Raw genomic sequence first — 17343 nt, 5'->3', positions numbered from 1 at the left:
ATTTAAAGCCAAGATTTCTTCTAATTTTAATATCATGGGTATTAATCTTTATGCCTGGACCCCATAATGTAGTCACTTTGCTGTTATCACCCATTAATCTGATATAGGCTCATTGGTGTCCCACAGCAATGAAATATGTTATATGTATCTGTGTGAAAAAAAATCTGTAAATTCATGAATATTATGGGTTTACTGTATTTCATAAACTTGTTGAAAGTGCTTGAGCAATTTTATCCATTTCATATAGATTTATATCTACCAAAGGCATCCTGGTTAGTTCTCCTCTTCCTCAGGTACTTAATGGCAATACACAAGCAGCTGCTCTTTTAGCATCAGTGGTACACTCTTGCATAAGTCTTCCGTTGGAGGAAGAACTTGCCACACAGATCCCATCTCTTCCCACAGACGACCTTGGCATCTGGATTGACCCCATTGGTTAGTTCTTTAGAATGGAGGTCTCTTGAAGTGATAAAGTATATAGAATGGACAACATGATTTTTTCTCTCTCTCTCTCTCTCTCTCTCTCTCACACAGGGGATGGGAACAATAGTAGGTACATGTGCTAATGGTGGTCCTGCAAGATGGACTTCAGAGAGAAGCATCTCCCCATCATCAAAAGTTATCACTACCCTTGCCTACATATGGGGGTTCAGCAGTGTCCAGACAGGGTCTAAAATCTCTCCATGAACTTCATTTATATTTTCCCCACTTTTTTACATGAAAAAATGTGCAGTTGGCAATTGCTTCCCTCCAGTTTGTTGATGATATAGAAGCAAAGTCACACTAATGCAATACAGACCGCTGTCCAGTGTTTCTTACCAGGGATGTGGGTTTCCCATCAGTGGAAATCAAACATTAATTAAAGGAGGGAGTGTTGAAAGCAGTCAAAAGCTCTTAACATGAATAATATATATTCACCTAGTTGTAATATATGGGAGGGGAGCTATGCTCGTGTGAGTTGAATGGAGAGAGTGAATGGGTTGAGGTGAAAAATGGGGCTGTGGATGAGATGCAGGGATGACCCATTATCCAGGAGGTCCAAGAAAAGAGGGAGGGAAGGGTGGTGCATGGGAGTGGAATTTTTGGTGTGAGTGGATTTATGCCTTTGACTTTGGCTACCTCCCTTGCAAGGGGGAAAAAGCCATTGATATATGTATTATTATCATTATTATTATTTTTATTATTACTGACAGACTCCACAGGTGAGTATGTGCGAGGTGACAGCAGCAAGGAATGCCATGGGATAATCACAAGTGGTTTACCTTGTGTAACTGTTCTCATTGGCCTTTATCATCGTTCAACAGGCCAAGCTATTGCTGGGGTTGTTAACCAACCTTTCCATCATTGCTGCCCAAAAACTAAAAGGTACTCTGTCATTCTAATCTCATTTTCCTCCTCCTTACTCTCCTCTTCTCTCTCCTCTTCCTCCCTGACCTCCTCCCTCACTTCTTCCTTTTCCTCATCCTCTTCCTTTTCCTCATCCTCTTCCTTTTTCTCATCCTCCTCTTCCTCCCCTTCATCCTCCTCCTTTCCCTCTTCTCATCTACACATGCTTATCCTTACACCTATCTTTAGCCTCATTCCCATCCTTCTCCTTTTTAACATTCACTCTCACTTTCTTTTTCTTACACACCTCTCTATGTTCTATCACCATTCTCATAATTTTTGCCATCATCTGTCATTAATGTGTCATAGAAATGGCAAATTACTTTTTTCTGTTTCAACCCTTGTCTTTCTTCACTGTTGAGGCCAGTTAAAAGATTTTATATAAGTGGAGGTCCTGTGTCTTGTGGCACTGCTTTTGACCCAGGGCAGTGGGTGAGATGCAGGGATGACCCATCATTTAGGAGGTGCCAAGATAAGAGGGAGGGAAAGGGGTGGATGGGCATGGAGTATGTTGGGGGAATGGGTGGGAGTGGTTTTTATGCCTTTGTTTTTGGGCTACCTTCCTTGTAAGGGGGAGAAAACCTTTGGTATATGTATGTATGTAGTAGTAGAGCTTTTGTTAGGGTAGGGAATGGAGAGAGTGGGCTGTGTAATGTCACCAAAATCATTGAGTGTATACATGGATAGGTGGTATGGGAGCTAAACGACAGATGCAGGTTTGGAGATGGTAAATGAGAATGGAAGGAAATAGGAGACAAGCCAGTTGTTGCTTGTGAATGACACTACTTATGGCTAGGTAAGAGAAGGGTTTAAAGCAGCAAATGGTGGAGCTTGGGAGTATGTGTGAGAAGAGAAACCTGAGAGTAAATGTGTGCACTAAAAGGATTAGGGTTAGATAAGACTGGTGTTAAATTCTTTTATGTTTACTACATATGTGTTTACATGTGCTATTTCTAACAGGTGGCAAGGAAAAGCATATTGGGGTATATCCTATGAAGGTCTGCAGATCCATAATATCCCAGACCTCCCTAGCACTCCAAAAGGCATTCACCCCACTGTGGTGCTCTCATCAAGTGAAGCTCCTCACCTTCAGCAGGCACTGAAAGAGAGGTTCACATTGATACCTACAACAGGAGCTGGGTACAAGATACTACTAGTAGTATTGGGCACTGCTGATGCTTACTTTCTTTCCAAGGTTTGTCAAAGGTTTCTTAGATGTTGTGTTGTTACCCAAGATTGAGGGACCAGTGAATAAGTGAGGATTGGGAAAAAAAAAAATGCATTGGATGCACAATGAATGTCTCAATCAGGAAAATAATGAGTGCAGAATATAGGAGTGAATGGAAGGAGATTTTTAATGGATGAAAGGATGTCGTGGCTCAAAGGGATGATCTCATTTGCAAAGTTAATTGTTTGGAGTGGATGAGGATGTGGGTCACTGTTTGATGAAGCAATGGGGTAAACCGGCTCCAGCTTTCAGGCTGTGCTGTGGAATTGCTGTTCTCCAGTGCATTGCCCTCAACCCAAGCAGTGTGGTGGGGGACAGGGATGACCCATCATCCTGAAGGTGGTTGTAGGGCAGAAATTTAAACAAGGGACTTTCACGCAAGAGTTTATATTCATGCTTTACAAGTGACCAGCATCGACCAACTCGCTGATTAGCAGCCAGAGCCAGGTGAAGTTCACTCCTTTGGGGCGAACTTGGCATGTGGTTCTTTACAGAGGTAAATGCAAGGGTAGTGGGTCAGGGATTGGAGATGGTTAAAGAAAATGGAGAAAAGTGGGAGGTGAGCCAGCTGTTGTTTGCGGACGACACTGCGCTTGTGGCAGGATCGGCGGAGGGATTGAGGAAGTTGGTGACAGAGTTTGGGAGAGTGTGTGGTAGAAGAAAGCGGAAGATAAATGTGGGTAAAAGTAAGATGATGAGATGTACAAGGGGTGAAAGTGGCAGTAGTCTGGAAGTGAGCATTAACCTCTTCAGTACGGGCCAAAATCTCGCGGGCAGCATTAGCTGCCAGACGTACGATGTGTCGTAATAATACTCGCATCATAAAATATAGTCACCGCTTATATAGATCATTCTCTCTTTCACCCGTGAATTTTGATAACCATAGAAAATGTGATGAAGACAGTTTAGAGAGTATGTCATTACGCAGGGGCAACTACAATAAATATAATCAAGACGCCGATATGGCAGCCTCGCGTATCCACTTGTTCCTCATGCCGCCTACGTATGCGGCACCGTATGGAAGGGGTTAAGGGAGAGCGACTGGAGGAAGTGGATAGTTTTAGATACTTGGGTGCAAATGTGGCAGGAAAAGGTGGAGTGAAGGTGGAGGTAGAATGTAGATTGAGAGAAGCAAGTAAATGCCTTGGTGGATTAAAAAGTGTAATGAGGAATAGACATTTGGGAATGGATGCTAAGAGGAGACTATATGAAGGAGTGATTGTGCCAACAGCACTGTATGGGGCAGAAACATGGAACATAAGAGAGGAAGAGAGAAGGAGTTTGAATGTGTTTGAGATGAGGTGTCTGAGAAGTATGATAGGGGTTACTAGGCTGGATAGAGTGAGAAATGAGGAGGTGAGGAGGAGAACAGGGGTGGAAAGGGAGTTGGGAGATAGGGTTGATGAAAGAGTATTAGGATGGTTTGGACACATGGAAAGAATGAGTGAAGAAAGACTAGTAAAAGAGGTATGGAAGGCAGATGTGGAGGGAGTGAACATGAGGGGACATCCTAGGATGAGGTGGATGGATGGGGTGAAGGGGGCCTTTGGGGAAGAGGGGAATGTCTGTTGAGGAAGGACGGGAGAGGACAGAAGACGGGTGAATGAAGAATGGTTGTATATGGATGATGAGGTGGAATGGGTGGGGGGATGGGGGGGTGAGGTAGTATGTGTGAGCAAATTTTGACGCAGCCCGAAGGGATTTCTCCTCGTCTCCTCCTTTTCTGCATGGAGGGATGGAGACGGGGGGTCGCCGATTTAATGAAGCGGCCTTGCTGTGGATGTGCTGTGTCTTGCAACACTGCTTCTGACCCAGGGCAGTGGACAAGGTGCAGGGATGACCCGTCATCCAGGAGGTGCTAAGATAAGAGGGAGGGTGGAGGGGTGTGGAGTGTATTCAGGGATGGAATGGGTGGGAATGATTTTATGCCTTTTCCTTTTTGGCTACCTCCCTTGTATGGGGGAAAAATCCTTGGTATATGTATGTATGTACAATTTGAATAAATAATTTACATATTTTAGGTACATATACTTTTTTTCTACATAATTATTTAGGACAATAGTACAACAATATAACATACCAACACTTTACATACATTGATCATATGCTATATATACATGACACGTAAGTGTGTATGTGGTGACGGTCACAAGGTGTTGATATGGGAGGGACAATGAATTTGTTTCAGTATGTACGAAGTGAGTGTGTACTCTTGACTTGTTCAGTCCCATTGTCAAGGAAAATATCCCTTAGTAAATATCATGTTAAACTATATAAGAGTATATATTATATGTTGGCATAGACTTTAAGTTATTACACTGTTTTGAGGCAAGACAAATTGGGTTACAAAATTTTGCATGGACTTAAAAGGTCAAGGGCATATGAAAAGTGACTATGTCAAAAGTGTGTCCTTTTTAAATGCCCTATATGTGGTCAACACTTGACAATATCACATGATAAATATGTATTTACTTTGTTTTCATGGGGATGCCCTCCCTAACACTATACCTTATTTTGTATTCAGGGTTCAACATTCCGCTGGGACACATGCGCACCACATGGAGTGTTAAGAGCCCTGGGTGGCAATGTCTTACGCTTTCAGCTCATCAGTGACAAAACTCCTGAGGAGGTGATTATAAGATAAGGTTATTCTTAACAGTAACATCCCACCCCTTGTTTGTTCTGAGATCCCCCTTCCCCAAGTGTAGATATTAAATCCTGTTGTCTGGTGAATCCCTTTCTTTTATTTATTTTTAGTTTGAAGGGACATGCAAGAGTAATGGTAGGGATATGGAGTTAGTGAATAAAAGTGGAGGGAAGTGAGAGGTGAGTCAGTTGTTGTTTTTGAATAATGTGCTTCTAGCTGAGTCAGAAGATAGACTGAGGCAGTCAGTTGCAGAGTTTGGGAGGCTATGACGGTGCCCCTCACAGAGGACTTTGAAAGCAGAAAGCTGAAAGTAGATCTGGGCCAAAAGTCTGTCTATTGATATACCAAGAGCCTCTTCCCCTTTGTAATTAAGGTGAAATAAACAAGGGATGTTAGTGGTGGTAGGTTGGAAGTTAGTTTAAATTTGAGAGGTTGAAGGAAGTACACATACTGTATACCATATACCAAAGGCTTTTTCCTCCTTACAAGGAAGGTAGCAATAGTCAAAATTATAAATAGAGAGGAAAAAGTAGAGAGCTTTAAATATTTGGGGTCACGTGTGGCAGGGAATGGAGGAGTGTAGGTGGTGAATTAGAGTAAAGGGGGGGAGACATTATGGGAAATATATATATGATAAAAAAAAAAAGTACGGGGGAGCAATTGTGCCCATAGCACTGTAAAGTGGAGACTTGGAATTTGAAGGAAGCAGAAGGGAAGAGCTTTGACTCAGCAATTTCTCTTATAAGGGTGAAAGGCCCTTTGGTATGTGATATGTGTCCCTTCGCTACGTAAATGCCTGAACTTTATTCTCTTTGTCAGAAGATGTGATATAATCCTTCCTACCCTCTTGGTCACATCCAGTGTCTCATAAAGTTTTGAATCAGGACAAGATTAATCTTATACTTCTGCTACCATACTTATCTCTTTATCCTACATTTGATATTTATTCATTATTTCCCATTTTGAAGCTATTAACATTGAAAGTACTATGTTTTCCAGGCAATTGAACAGGAGGAGCTGCTGTGTATCCGATACCATAAGCCAAATGAAAGTCAGGAAGTGTCTAATCATTGGTGCAACTTAGAAGGTGTGGTGGCTTACAGGCAGCCGAGAATCTTGCATGAACTTCTTCACTGTCTACATATGGAAAAAAAGTGATGCTGAAGGAAGTTAGTAGGATTTTAGAGTATGGCGTGGATGAGACTCAGATGAAAGAAAGTGACAAAATTAGAAAAATGGATGGTTTGTTAGGAAGGGAGGAGTTGTAAGATGAAAAAAAATCTGGATGGCTCGTGAGGAAGGGTATTATGAGTTTGCTAGAAATAAATTAGAATGTAACTGTGTGAGGGTGAGCTTTATGGGGAAAGTAGTTAGTAGTAGTCTGGATGAAGTCATGGTACTTTATGAAGTCTCCTCAAGAGCAGACACAAAACTTTCCATCACAAATTCAAATCTTTAACAGTCTAGCCCTTGAGAGTATTTGTTTTGATTTTCACAAGTTTATTTTTGTATAAGTTTTCTTTGTCAATTGAATTATCTTGCCATTCCTTGTTCTTGGATGTTCAGTTAAATTTAATTGTTCCCATGAGTTTGGCTGACTGGTACCTAAACCCCAGCAGCATTTGTCAGTGGTTCTTGGGCCCTCCCATAGATGTCACTGGGAAGGAGCCTTGAACCTGCATTGTATTAGTGTGGGACTATTTTTATGTCACTGACTGAAAGTAGTAGAGGGAGGGAAGAAGTCGCCAATTCTTGGTTTTCTTTGTATTTAAAGATGTAAGGAATACAGAGTTGATAAATAGAGATTGTGGGCCCAGTCCAAAAACTGACTATCAGTCTCTTAAGTGTTACACAGCCAAGAGGAAGTGAGGCTGTTGATAGGGTTTGACCCTGGCTGGCCTCCCTTTTGTAGGACCCCCACCACATGCAGGTACATGTTGTCAGTTCCTCCTCTTGGATGTTTTATGATTTAGACGACATTCTATACCATGTTGATTGATTCATCATGCGCAGGTGAATTGTACATCTTGTATATAAATTTTTTATCCTATAGATTTTGATTTGTAAACAGATACATTTACCAAAAGGCCCTTTCCCCCCTTATAAAGAGGGTGGCCAAGTGCACATACCCACCCTTCACCCATCCCATTCCCATTTGTTGTCCTTTTTATCTTAGTTCCATCCACTGTTTGGGTCAGTGGCAATGCAGTAGACAGCTAATCAGACTAAAGTGTCTCCGGTCACTGTACAATTTAGAAAGCTCTCTTTACTGTGTGTGTGAAATCATATGAGAGTTTTTTACCTTTGCTCTTGATGATTTATATATTCATGTGTGTCAGCGAAGTCATCAGATACAGAAACATAATTCCTTTGTTAGAACCCTTTAGTTGAAGGGCTTGTATGTGTTTTGATTAATTACCTTGATTAAGAATCAAGTACTAGTTGATGTTCTTTTCAAGATACTAGTCATGCTTGATGTACTTTTTCCAATTGTTGGATTTTTCCACTTGTGTGGGGTAGCATATACTATCTCCACTTGATGTATGGTGAAGCAATTTTTTAGATAAAAAAAGAATGGGAACCAAGTCTTACAGTAAAATATTTTCTTCAGTAAGAATGTCCATATATTATGGTTTCGTATAGAATATATTACACACTTACAAACTCATTCCATGTAGTTTTATATTGTCTCCCAATAGATCATATGTTTGATCTCTTGCCAAAAAGTATGGACATAGACAGGACTGTGGTATAAGCACTTACAATGAGCATAAAACTATTTTCAAATGAGTAACAAGAAGCCAAGGAGAAAAATTGAGAAAGACAAGTTATTTGCAGTATATACAAAATTAGATTGTCTATACAGATACAGTGATAAGTGAAATAACCTGGATAAAAGTCAGGCAAAATGAATATATGGAAAGCCAAGTTTGGTTGGTGGAAACAGGCAGGATGCCATGAGCGAATTATCTGCTCAGTGAAGTGGCTACTCATGAGAACCTTTAATGAAGCTTGGGGAATGAAGACCATAGGCCCTTTTTGATGTCATACTCTGATTCTTTGGGGACTTGAATTACATATGTGTGGTTTTTCACCTTTCAGACATGGTGTCCAGTGGTCTGCCATTCTTCTGTACATTACAGGATTCACAGCCTAATTGTGCATTCATTGGAAGGGATAGTGCTATGGTATTGGAAGATGGCTAATGTGGTACCAATCTGTAAGGGTTAAACAACTGAATAGATCAATAAATTACCAGCATATTGTTATTGTGCTTATCGATTTTTTTTTTTTTTTTCTCTCTCTCTCTCTCTCTCTCTCTCTCTCTCTCTCTCTCTCTCTCTCTCTTTCACTTTCACTTTTGTGATTTTGTCATTTCTCCCTGAATGATTCATTGATGGCTTCATGGATCAAGAGAATACAAAGAGCAGCAACCAAACTGGTCCCCATGCTAATATACAGTGCTCGACAAAAGTTCGCGGCGCCTCAGCGAATCTAAACAAAAATGCACAAAAATGTAATTAATCATTATATTTATTGGATTTTTACTCGCCTAATACTTGGTTGGGAGTCCTTTGCGCTTTAACACAGCCTCAAGACGACGTGGAAGTGAAGCAGCTAGGTTGTGGAGGGTTGTAGGCTCCAAATTATCCCAGATTTCCTGAATGGCTGCCTCGAGCTTGGGTATAGAGCTGACATCTTTGCCTTGTAACCTCTTCTTTATAATGTGCCACAAATTTTCAATTGGGTTCAAATCAGGGCTATTACCTGGCCAGTCCTTTATAAAGTTCACTTCACAGTCATTGAGCCAAGTAGTGATGGATTTAGCAGTGTGGCAGGGGGCACCGTCCTGCTGAAAAACTGTGGCACCTGTTATTTCAAATGATTCAGGTAAATTTTCACACAGAAGCTCCAAGTACACGTTTTGGTTCACTTTTAAGTTCTTGGGTAACACTACTAATGACCCCAAGCCCTTGCCGCTGAAACAGCCCCACACCATTAAAGTATCAGGGAATTTGACAGTACCCTTGACGTACCGAGGGTCAAGCGGGTTACTTCCATGTCGCCGGTACACCTTTGCACCACGGTTACAGGTGACACTGAAGGTGGCCTCGTCAGACCACAAAACGTCAAGCCAGTCGTCCTCAGTCCAGTGAGAGTATTTCTTGGCAAATTCAATCCTTCTGGCTTTCTGCTTCTTGGTGACAAGTGGCTTAGCAACAGGCTGGTGACTCACATACCCAAGCTCATGCACCCTTCGTGACACTGTCCTCACAGACACCTCACCAAACACCCCAGGGTTCTGTTCCTTCACTACCCTTGCTGTCTTACGAGGAGATGCCTCTAGAGTTCGTTTTATGATGGTATCTGCCCTTGTAGAAGTCTTTCTAGGGCGTCCTGAGCGTGGTTTGTGAGCAGGCAAAATGTCATCTGGCAAATCTCTTGCACGTGCACACCACTTCCTCACTGTAGACTTTGCACAGCTTAACTGTTCACTTATTTCCTTCGTTTTCTTGCCTGATTCACGTAGAGCAATGATCTGGGCTATTAACTGCTTGCTTCTATAAGCTGCATCGGCCATGGTAAGGTCACAGGATTGGAACTACCAAAAAAAAATGTACCGCAGACACTCTCTCACAATGACAGCCACGTGGCAACTGAGTGGTGTTGTCTGGCAGCGGCGTATAGTTCGAGGGTTTGTTTACACTGTATAGGCGCTGCGAACTTTTGTCTCAACTTTATCCACAAGGTGTCTGTGAGGACAGTGTCAAGAAGGGTGCATGAGCTTGGGTACGTGAGTCACCAGCCTGTTGCTAAGCCACTTGTCAGCAAGAAGCAGAAAGCCAGAAGGATTGAATTTGCCAAGAAATACTCTCACTGGACTGAGGACGACTGGCTTGACGTTTTGTGGTCTGACGAGGCCACCTTCAGTGTCACCTGTAACCGTGGTGCAAAGGTGTACCGGCGACATGGAAGTGACCCGCTTGACCCTCGGTACGTCAAGGGTACTGTCAAATTCCCTGATACTTTAATGGTGTGGGGCTGTTTCAGCGGCAAGGGCTTGGGGCCATTAGTAGTGTTACCCAAGAACTTAAAAGTGAACCATTTGAAAAAACAGGTGCCACAGTTTTTCAGCAGGACAGTGCCCCCTGCCACACTGCTAAATCCATCACTACTTGGCTCAACGACTGTGAAGTGAACTTTATAAAGGACTGGCCAGGTAATAGCCCTGATTTGAACCCAATTGAAAATTTGTGGCACATTATAAAGAAGAGGTTACAAGGCAAAGACGTCAGCTCTATACCCAAGTTCAAGGCAGCCATTCAGGAAATCTGGGATAATTTGGAGCCTACAACCCTCCACAACCTAGCTGCTTCACTTCCACGTCGTCTTGAGGCTGTGTTAAAGTGCAAAGGACTCCCAACCAAGTATTAGGGGAGTAAAAATCCAATAAATATAATGATTAATTACATTTTTGTTTAGATTCGCTGAGGCGCCGCGAACTTTTGTCGAGCACTGTACATATGAATGGAATTTTTTTTAGAATAAATAGAACTACCCTCATGAGATAATAATATAATAATTGTTGCCTCAAGCTTTACTAAGTTTTACTTGTGGATAGTGGCTGGCACTGGTCTTTGAGCCCACCCACAGCTCTCACTGGTAAGAAACTTTGAAATGTCTTTGTTGTATTGATGTGGATTTGTGTCACAGGCTGAAATTAGGAGAAGAAGGAGGCAAGCATTCGCTGGTTGTCACCATGGTCTTTGATAATATGTTGGACTCGTGATCAACAGTTATTAACCTCCCAGATGAGAGCTCAGAGCTCATATGACTGATCTATGGGGAATACTGTGACCTTACACACACACACACCCAGCTCCCCACCCATGAGAGTTGGAGTAACAACCCGCAGCACAGCGATACTGAAATTATTTCAGCCCTGGGCGGAATTCAGACCCGGACCACTGTAGTGGCAAGCGAGAACTCTCACCACTGCGCCACGAGTTGTGTGTGTTAGCAGCTATCCATATATGAATAGGTGTAAGAAATGCAGTTGCAGTTGACCGAGAAGAAAGAAATCTTGGGTCCACTCCAGAGACCAAGTTTCAGCCCCTCTGGGCTGCGCCTTCTGATGGAGGTGAGGGAATAGACAGGTTTTGAAAATGGACAGCTGTACTGTCCATCTTGTAGGACCACTGCATACAGTTACCTGTCATTGGTCCCTCACTAGAAGAAAGAATAAAGAGAGGCTGTGTTAAAAAATCAGTGAAAGGAGTGGACAAGATTGGCAAAGAAGGTATTTTAATTTAGGAAGGAAGAATGGCAAAAGGTCATAAAGAAATCTAAGAAAGATGAGGTGCCTGAAGGGTCTTAAAGAAATAGTTTTCTATACAGATGTATTTTATTTGTGAAATAGCCTAAAAGATAAAACATGCATGCAAACGCTTATTTAGAAGTGGTCAAATCAAAACATACTTTGTGCCATGACTCAGCATGAGAAGAAAGTTAAAAAGAGAGTCCATTTTCCCATTCCTGTGCCCCAAATAAATGCCTTTTATGAAATGCAGGGTAACATGGCAGTGATATTCTTGTCTCTTACCACAGGGTGAACCTGTCACCTCAGGAGGTGTATTGACTGGAAGCCCTGAGACCCAGAGTGGCTAGCAGTGGTCCTTGGGGTCTTTGGTCTCTCTAGGAAGAAACTTTGGACTGCCTGTGTTGTACAGGTACACAACTCTTGATCCAAAATCCTTGGGGATAGCTGTAGTCCAGATTTCAGAATTTTTCAGATTCTGAAACATGCTAGATACCCTAGTGGAGTCTGGGCATCGCCCTCATAATCCAACATGACTACTGCAGCAAAAATGTGTAAATGACAGTATTATTGCAGTTTATTTATATAGTAGAATACTGATAAGTGAAATAGTGAGATAATTAAAAACTTAGATAATGAAACACATATACCAAGGCTTTTTCCCCCTTACAAGGGGGGTAGCCAAAAAGAAAAAGGCATAAAATCATTCCCATCCATTCCATCCCTGAATACACTCCACACCCCTCCACCCTCCCTCTTATCTTAGCACCTCCTGAATGACGGGTCATCCCTGCACCTTGTCCACTGCCCTGGGTCAGAAGCAGTGTTGCAAGACACAGCACATCCACAGCAAGGCTGCTTCATTAAATCGGCGACCCCCCCTCTCCGTCACCCCTTTGCATAAAATGAGAGGACGGGGAGAAATCCATCCTAATACTCTTTCATCAACCCTATCTCCCAACTCCTTTTCCACCCCTGTTCTCCTCCTCACTTCCTCATTTCTCACTCTATCCAGCCTAGTAACCCCCATCATACTTCTCAGACACCTCATCTCAAACACATTCAAACTCCTTCTCTCTTCTTCTCTTATGTTCCATGTTTCTGCCCCATACAGTGCTGTTGGCACAATCACTCCTTCATACATGCGGAAAGTCTGAAAAGGGAGGTACAGTGATGGTGGACTGGTTGGTGAGGTTATTTAATGTTTGTTGGAGAGAGGGTAGAGTACCGGAGGACTGGAGGAGTGCCTGTATAGTTCCTCTTTACAAGGGAAAAGGGGACAAGTGTGAATGTAGTAGTTTCAGAGGGATTAGCTTGTTGAGTGTAGTTGGGAAGGCTTATGGGAGGATCTTGATTGAGAGGATTAGGAGAGGAACAGGAGTAATTGGTGAGGAACAGTGTGGATTTAGGACAGGTAGAGGTTGTGTAGATCAGATCTTTGTGGTAAGACAGATATGTGAGAAAGCTATAGGAAAGGGGAAGGATGTTTTTTGGGCTTTTATGGATCTGGAAAAGGCTTACGATAGGGTAGACAGAAAGGCACTGTGGGAGGTTATGCAGATATACGGGATAGGAGGAAAGCTTCTGGGAGCTGTCAAGAGTTTTTATAAGAATAGTAGAGCTTGTGTCAGGATTGGAAATGGAGAGAGTGAGTGGTTCGAGGTAAAGGTGGGACTTCGTCAAGGATGGTAAATAATGAAGCTGAATAAATGAAAATAGTCACTAAAATTTATGATCAAACATCATCAGGCTGCAGTCAACAACCAGGAACAAGGTTCTCAAGTGACATATGTTACACAAAGCTTGTACAGAGATGATTATTCACATTTATGTGGGATAATGGTAGACTATAAATGACATTACAGCTTATAGATATATGCTGCAGTAATAGATGGTAAACATTGTAATGGAATAAATTAAAGTCAATAACATTTGCACATTCATGAAAGTAAGTAATAATATTGGGAGACATATAAGAAATGCAGATATAACTCAACTATGGATGCATCATTATGCAGTTAGGTCATATTACCTCTGACAAAGACTACACGCACCTTCAGTAGGCATGGATATATTATATCTAGCTAGTCAATGTGATCAACATTGTTATCAGCATTTTCACAGTAAATTATACAAAAAATTGCAAGAAAATATAACAAGAACAGCACACAAATATACTCACTATGTTTCACCTACCTGCCAAGCAGTCACATCACCCAAGCATCGGTGTTGGGTGAGGTCGACTACATTTTCCCACCAAACAGAACTTGTTATGACACACTCCATCCTCCACAAAAAACATTCAGATTTTGGAACTTTTTGGTTTTCAGAATTTTGGATAAAGGGTTGTGTACCTGTATTAGTATGAGACTGTTTCAATGTCACTGACTTAAAGTAGTAGGAAGAGAGGAGCAGTTTCCAGATCTTAGCTCTCTATGTGTGAAAAGGTGCAAGAAATACAGTTGAAGTGATAGAGAGAGAGAGATCTTGGAATGACAACCTCTTTGGACTGCTCGCACAGATGGTGGTGAGGGAGTTTGAGTTTTGAGAATGAGCAGTACCATTGTCCATCTTGCAGTACCACTGTGGCCAGATTTAGGGCAGGGCCAATAGGGCCGTGGCCAAGGGCCCCGCACATTTAGGGGCCCCACGCCAACTCTGTTACAATAGTACAGTATAAGCACTTTTTTTTTTATTGGTGTATCATGATAAAGAAAATGAGTAATCAGCTGACTGTGACTGTAAACAAACTCAGAGGTGGCTGACAGCACATTTCATGAAAACTGGGAGGATATTTTAATGGGGGTTGATCCTGACAGGGCCCGCAATATGTAAATCCGGTTGAATACCACCACAACTAGGTACTTGTCATTGGTCCCTAGTCCAATAAAGATATATGAAATGAATTTAAAGCCATACTTATTTGATTGAGATAAGTTAGGACTCCATTAGTGTAACTTTCCTTTACCTTAAGATTAATTAGATACACAGCAGTTGTTAACTTTGAAGGTAAATTTCAGATGTCAGTATATACACACTTGCAATTCTCTGTTCCCAGATGTGTTTTCTCATTTACCAGAGTATTTCAGAGAAATCATTAGAATAATGTATTTTGATGTCTGTATGTTTAAGAACAAGGTTATTATTATTATTATAAAATATCATTCACACATAAGCACTCCATAACCCCACCCCTATATCCCACCCCTTCCCTTCTTGAATAACAGTATCATTTATACACATTCACTCTCCACTCATCCATATATCTTTACTTGCTTTTTTGTGTTATCCTTGGCAATTGTAATTGTTATTTCAAACTATGTTCTTTTCATTATCTGCATTTCATGTATGAGTCATTGCCAGATAAACTTATTATTATTATTATTATTATGAAGATGAAGAACATAGCAAAATTTGTAATAGTTATGACCACAGAGTAGAATATATATTAAAATTTATCATTGTTTTTTATTGTAGTAGCCTTGTTTCAGTTCTGCATGATAATTGGAATTAAAACACCCAAAAAATGTGGAAATGACAGCATAATTTGCAATAATTATGTAGTGGATAGATAAAAGGTCATTTATCAAAAGAAAGTATTCACTGTAAACACATATATATGTATATATATATATATACATACACCAAAGGCGTCTTCCCCCTTACACAGGAGGTAGCCAAAAAACAAAGGCATAGAAACCACTCCCACCCATTCCATCCCCTAAATACTCCACTCCCCTCTACCCTCTTCCCTCCCTCTTATCTTGCACCTCCTGGATGACAGGCCATCCCTGCATCTTGTCCACTACCTTGGGTCAGAAGCAGTGTCACAAGACACAGCACATCCACAGCAAGGCCGCTTCATTAAATTGGCAACCCCCCCTCTCCATCCCCTCATGCAGAAAAGGAGAAGATGGGGAGAAATCCCGTCAGGCTGTGTCAATTTATTTCTCATACATACAACCTCACCCTCCACTGTGAAGGAGTGGGAAAAGTAGGTTCCTACATATGTCAATACTGACTTTGGTCATGTTCTTGGTATGTTTGAATCTGGGCTGGCTTAAGGAGGTGCAGTGGCCCAATTGGGAACAACTTTTGGTGAGCCCCAGGTTCCCAAATTGCACCAAGGCCTGCAGACTTATCTATCTATATATCAGTAGGTTTTCACCCATAATAAGGTAGGTAACTAGCTCAGAGGCACGTACCTATTCCCATCCATTTCACTCTCCTCCACCACCCTTTCCACCCCTCCCATCTCAGCTCCTCATGGATGACAGGTCATCCCTGCATCCCGCCAACTGCCTTGGGTCAAACCCAATGCAGCAAGACACAGTGCATACGCAGCAAGGCCGTTTCACTTAATCAGCAACTTCCCTCTTCATCTCCTCATGCAGGAAAAGAGAAGATGGGGAAAAGTCCCCACAGGCTGTGTCAAAATATCATTCACACATAAGCACCCCATCCCTCCTTCCCTTGCATAACAGTATCATCCATACAGTCATTCCCCACTCATTTCTATCTCCTGCCTACTCCCTTTCTTGCTCAACAGACATTCCCCTCTTGCTCAATGCCCCCTTCACCCCATCCATCCATCCTATCCTCAGTCATCTCAAATTCACTTCCTCCACCTCTGCCTTCCACACTTCTTTCATCATTCATTCTTTCCATGTGTCCAAACCATCCCAATAATCTTTCATCAGCCCTGTCTGTCATCTCCTTTTCTACTCCCATTCTCTTCCTCACCATTTCTCACACTATTCAACCTTGTAACCCCTACCATACTTCTCAGACATTTCATCTCAAACACATTTAAACTTTTCCTTGTTTGCCTCTTAAATTCCAAGTCACTGCCTCATACAGTGCTGTCGGCACAATCACCCCTTCATACAATATCTTCTTTGCATCCATTCCCAGTTGCCTATTTCTCATATAGCACTTTTTAATCCCCCAAGGCATTTACTTGCTTCTCTCAATTTATATTCTACCTCCATCTTCATTTCTCCCTTCCCTGCCACATGCACCCCCAAGTATTTAAAGTTATCACTTCCAGCCTCTCTCCTTTTAGACTTGCTTCCAACACACTGCCACTCTTTACCCTTGTATATCTCATAAAGATATAAAAAGTCTATTATAGACTTCATATCTGTGGTAGATTGGAAAACAATCAAATGTGTGCTTAAGAAATGCATGTGGCTTGATAGACCAAACATATGTAAACTACATTTTGATATAAAATTGCATATAGCTCGGAGCCCATTTAGGTGTGGTGTCCAACTGGAAGTAATTGGTCCAATTTAGATGACTTGGCTGGAGGAATAGACAGCCTTAAAGTCATGCATGTTGGTGACACCAAACTGGGAGAGTTAGACTTATGAACCCCTTGTGGGAGACAAATTAAAGAATGGACAACAGGAAATGCAGATATAACTCAACTATGGATGCATCATTATGCAAATGGGCCAATTACTGATTAATTGGTCATACATTATCAATCAATAACAATTAATTGGCCACCTGTCATTTATATTGTAATAGTGTGGTATGAAAATATATGTAATTTATTATATGCCATATGATATTTCATAGGGATTTAAAGAAAAGAAAATCAAAAGTAAAATGACAATTGGAAATTAAAATTCCTGATAAGAAATTTCCAAATAATTTTATTGTTACGTTAGAGATAAAAAGGTTATAAAGAACCATACTGACCCATTCATGTCTGCCAATGGTCAATTTGAATATTCAAATGAAGGAATGTACAAT

At 41.5% G+C, this 17343-nt stretch overlaps 1 protein-coding gene across 9 annotated transcripts in view; it reads left to right on the top strand.

The window, feature by feature from the left end:
- Ipp (inositol polyphosphate 1-phosphatase) overlaps nt 1-15038 on the top strand; it is a 58163-nt gene extending 43125 nt beyond the window's left edge. For 5 of the 9 annotated variants that reach the window (XM_076201699.1, XM_076201707.1, XM_076201703.1 and 2 more), the window contains exons 4-9: nt 294-435; nt 535-549; nt 1194-1365; nt 2347-2581; nt 5139-5243; nt 6261-8579. In XM_076201699.1, the coding sequence (XP_076057814.1) occupies nt 294-435; nt 535-549; nt 1194-1365; nt 2347-2581; nt 5139-5243; nt 6261-6419 (828 nt within the window). In that variant the 3' untranslated portion in view covers nt 6420-8579. Of the gene's footprint in view, nt 1-293; nt 436-534; nt 550-1193; nt 1366-2346; nt 2582-5138; nt 5244-6260; nt 8580-11870 lie in introns of those variants that run through there. The other 4 variants (XR_012967292.1, XM_076201705.1, XM_076201704.1 and 1 more) reach the window with 4 other exon arrangements.
- The last annotated feature ends 2305 nt before the right edge of the window (nt 15039-17343 follow it).

Source organism: Oratosquilla oratoria, chromosome 18 (assembly GCF_046742065.1).
Source record: "Oratosquilla oratoria isolate Oo_2021 chromosome 18, ASM4674206v1, whole genome shotgun sequence".
NCBI classification, from domain to species: domain Eukaryota; kingdom Metazoa; phylum Arthropoda; class Malacostraca; order Stomatopoda; family Squillidae; genus Oratosquilla; species Oratosquilla oratoria.
The sequence above is the reverse complement of the archived record's forward strand: the minus strand, read 5'-3'. Positions and strand labels throughout refer to the sequence as shown.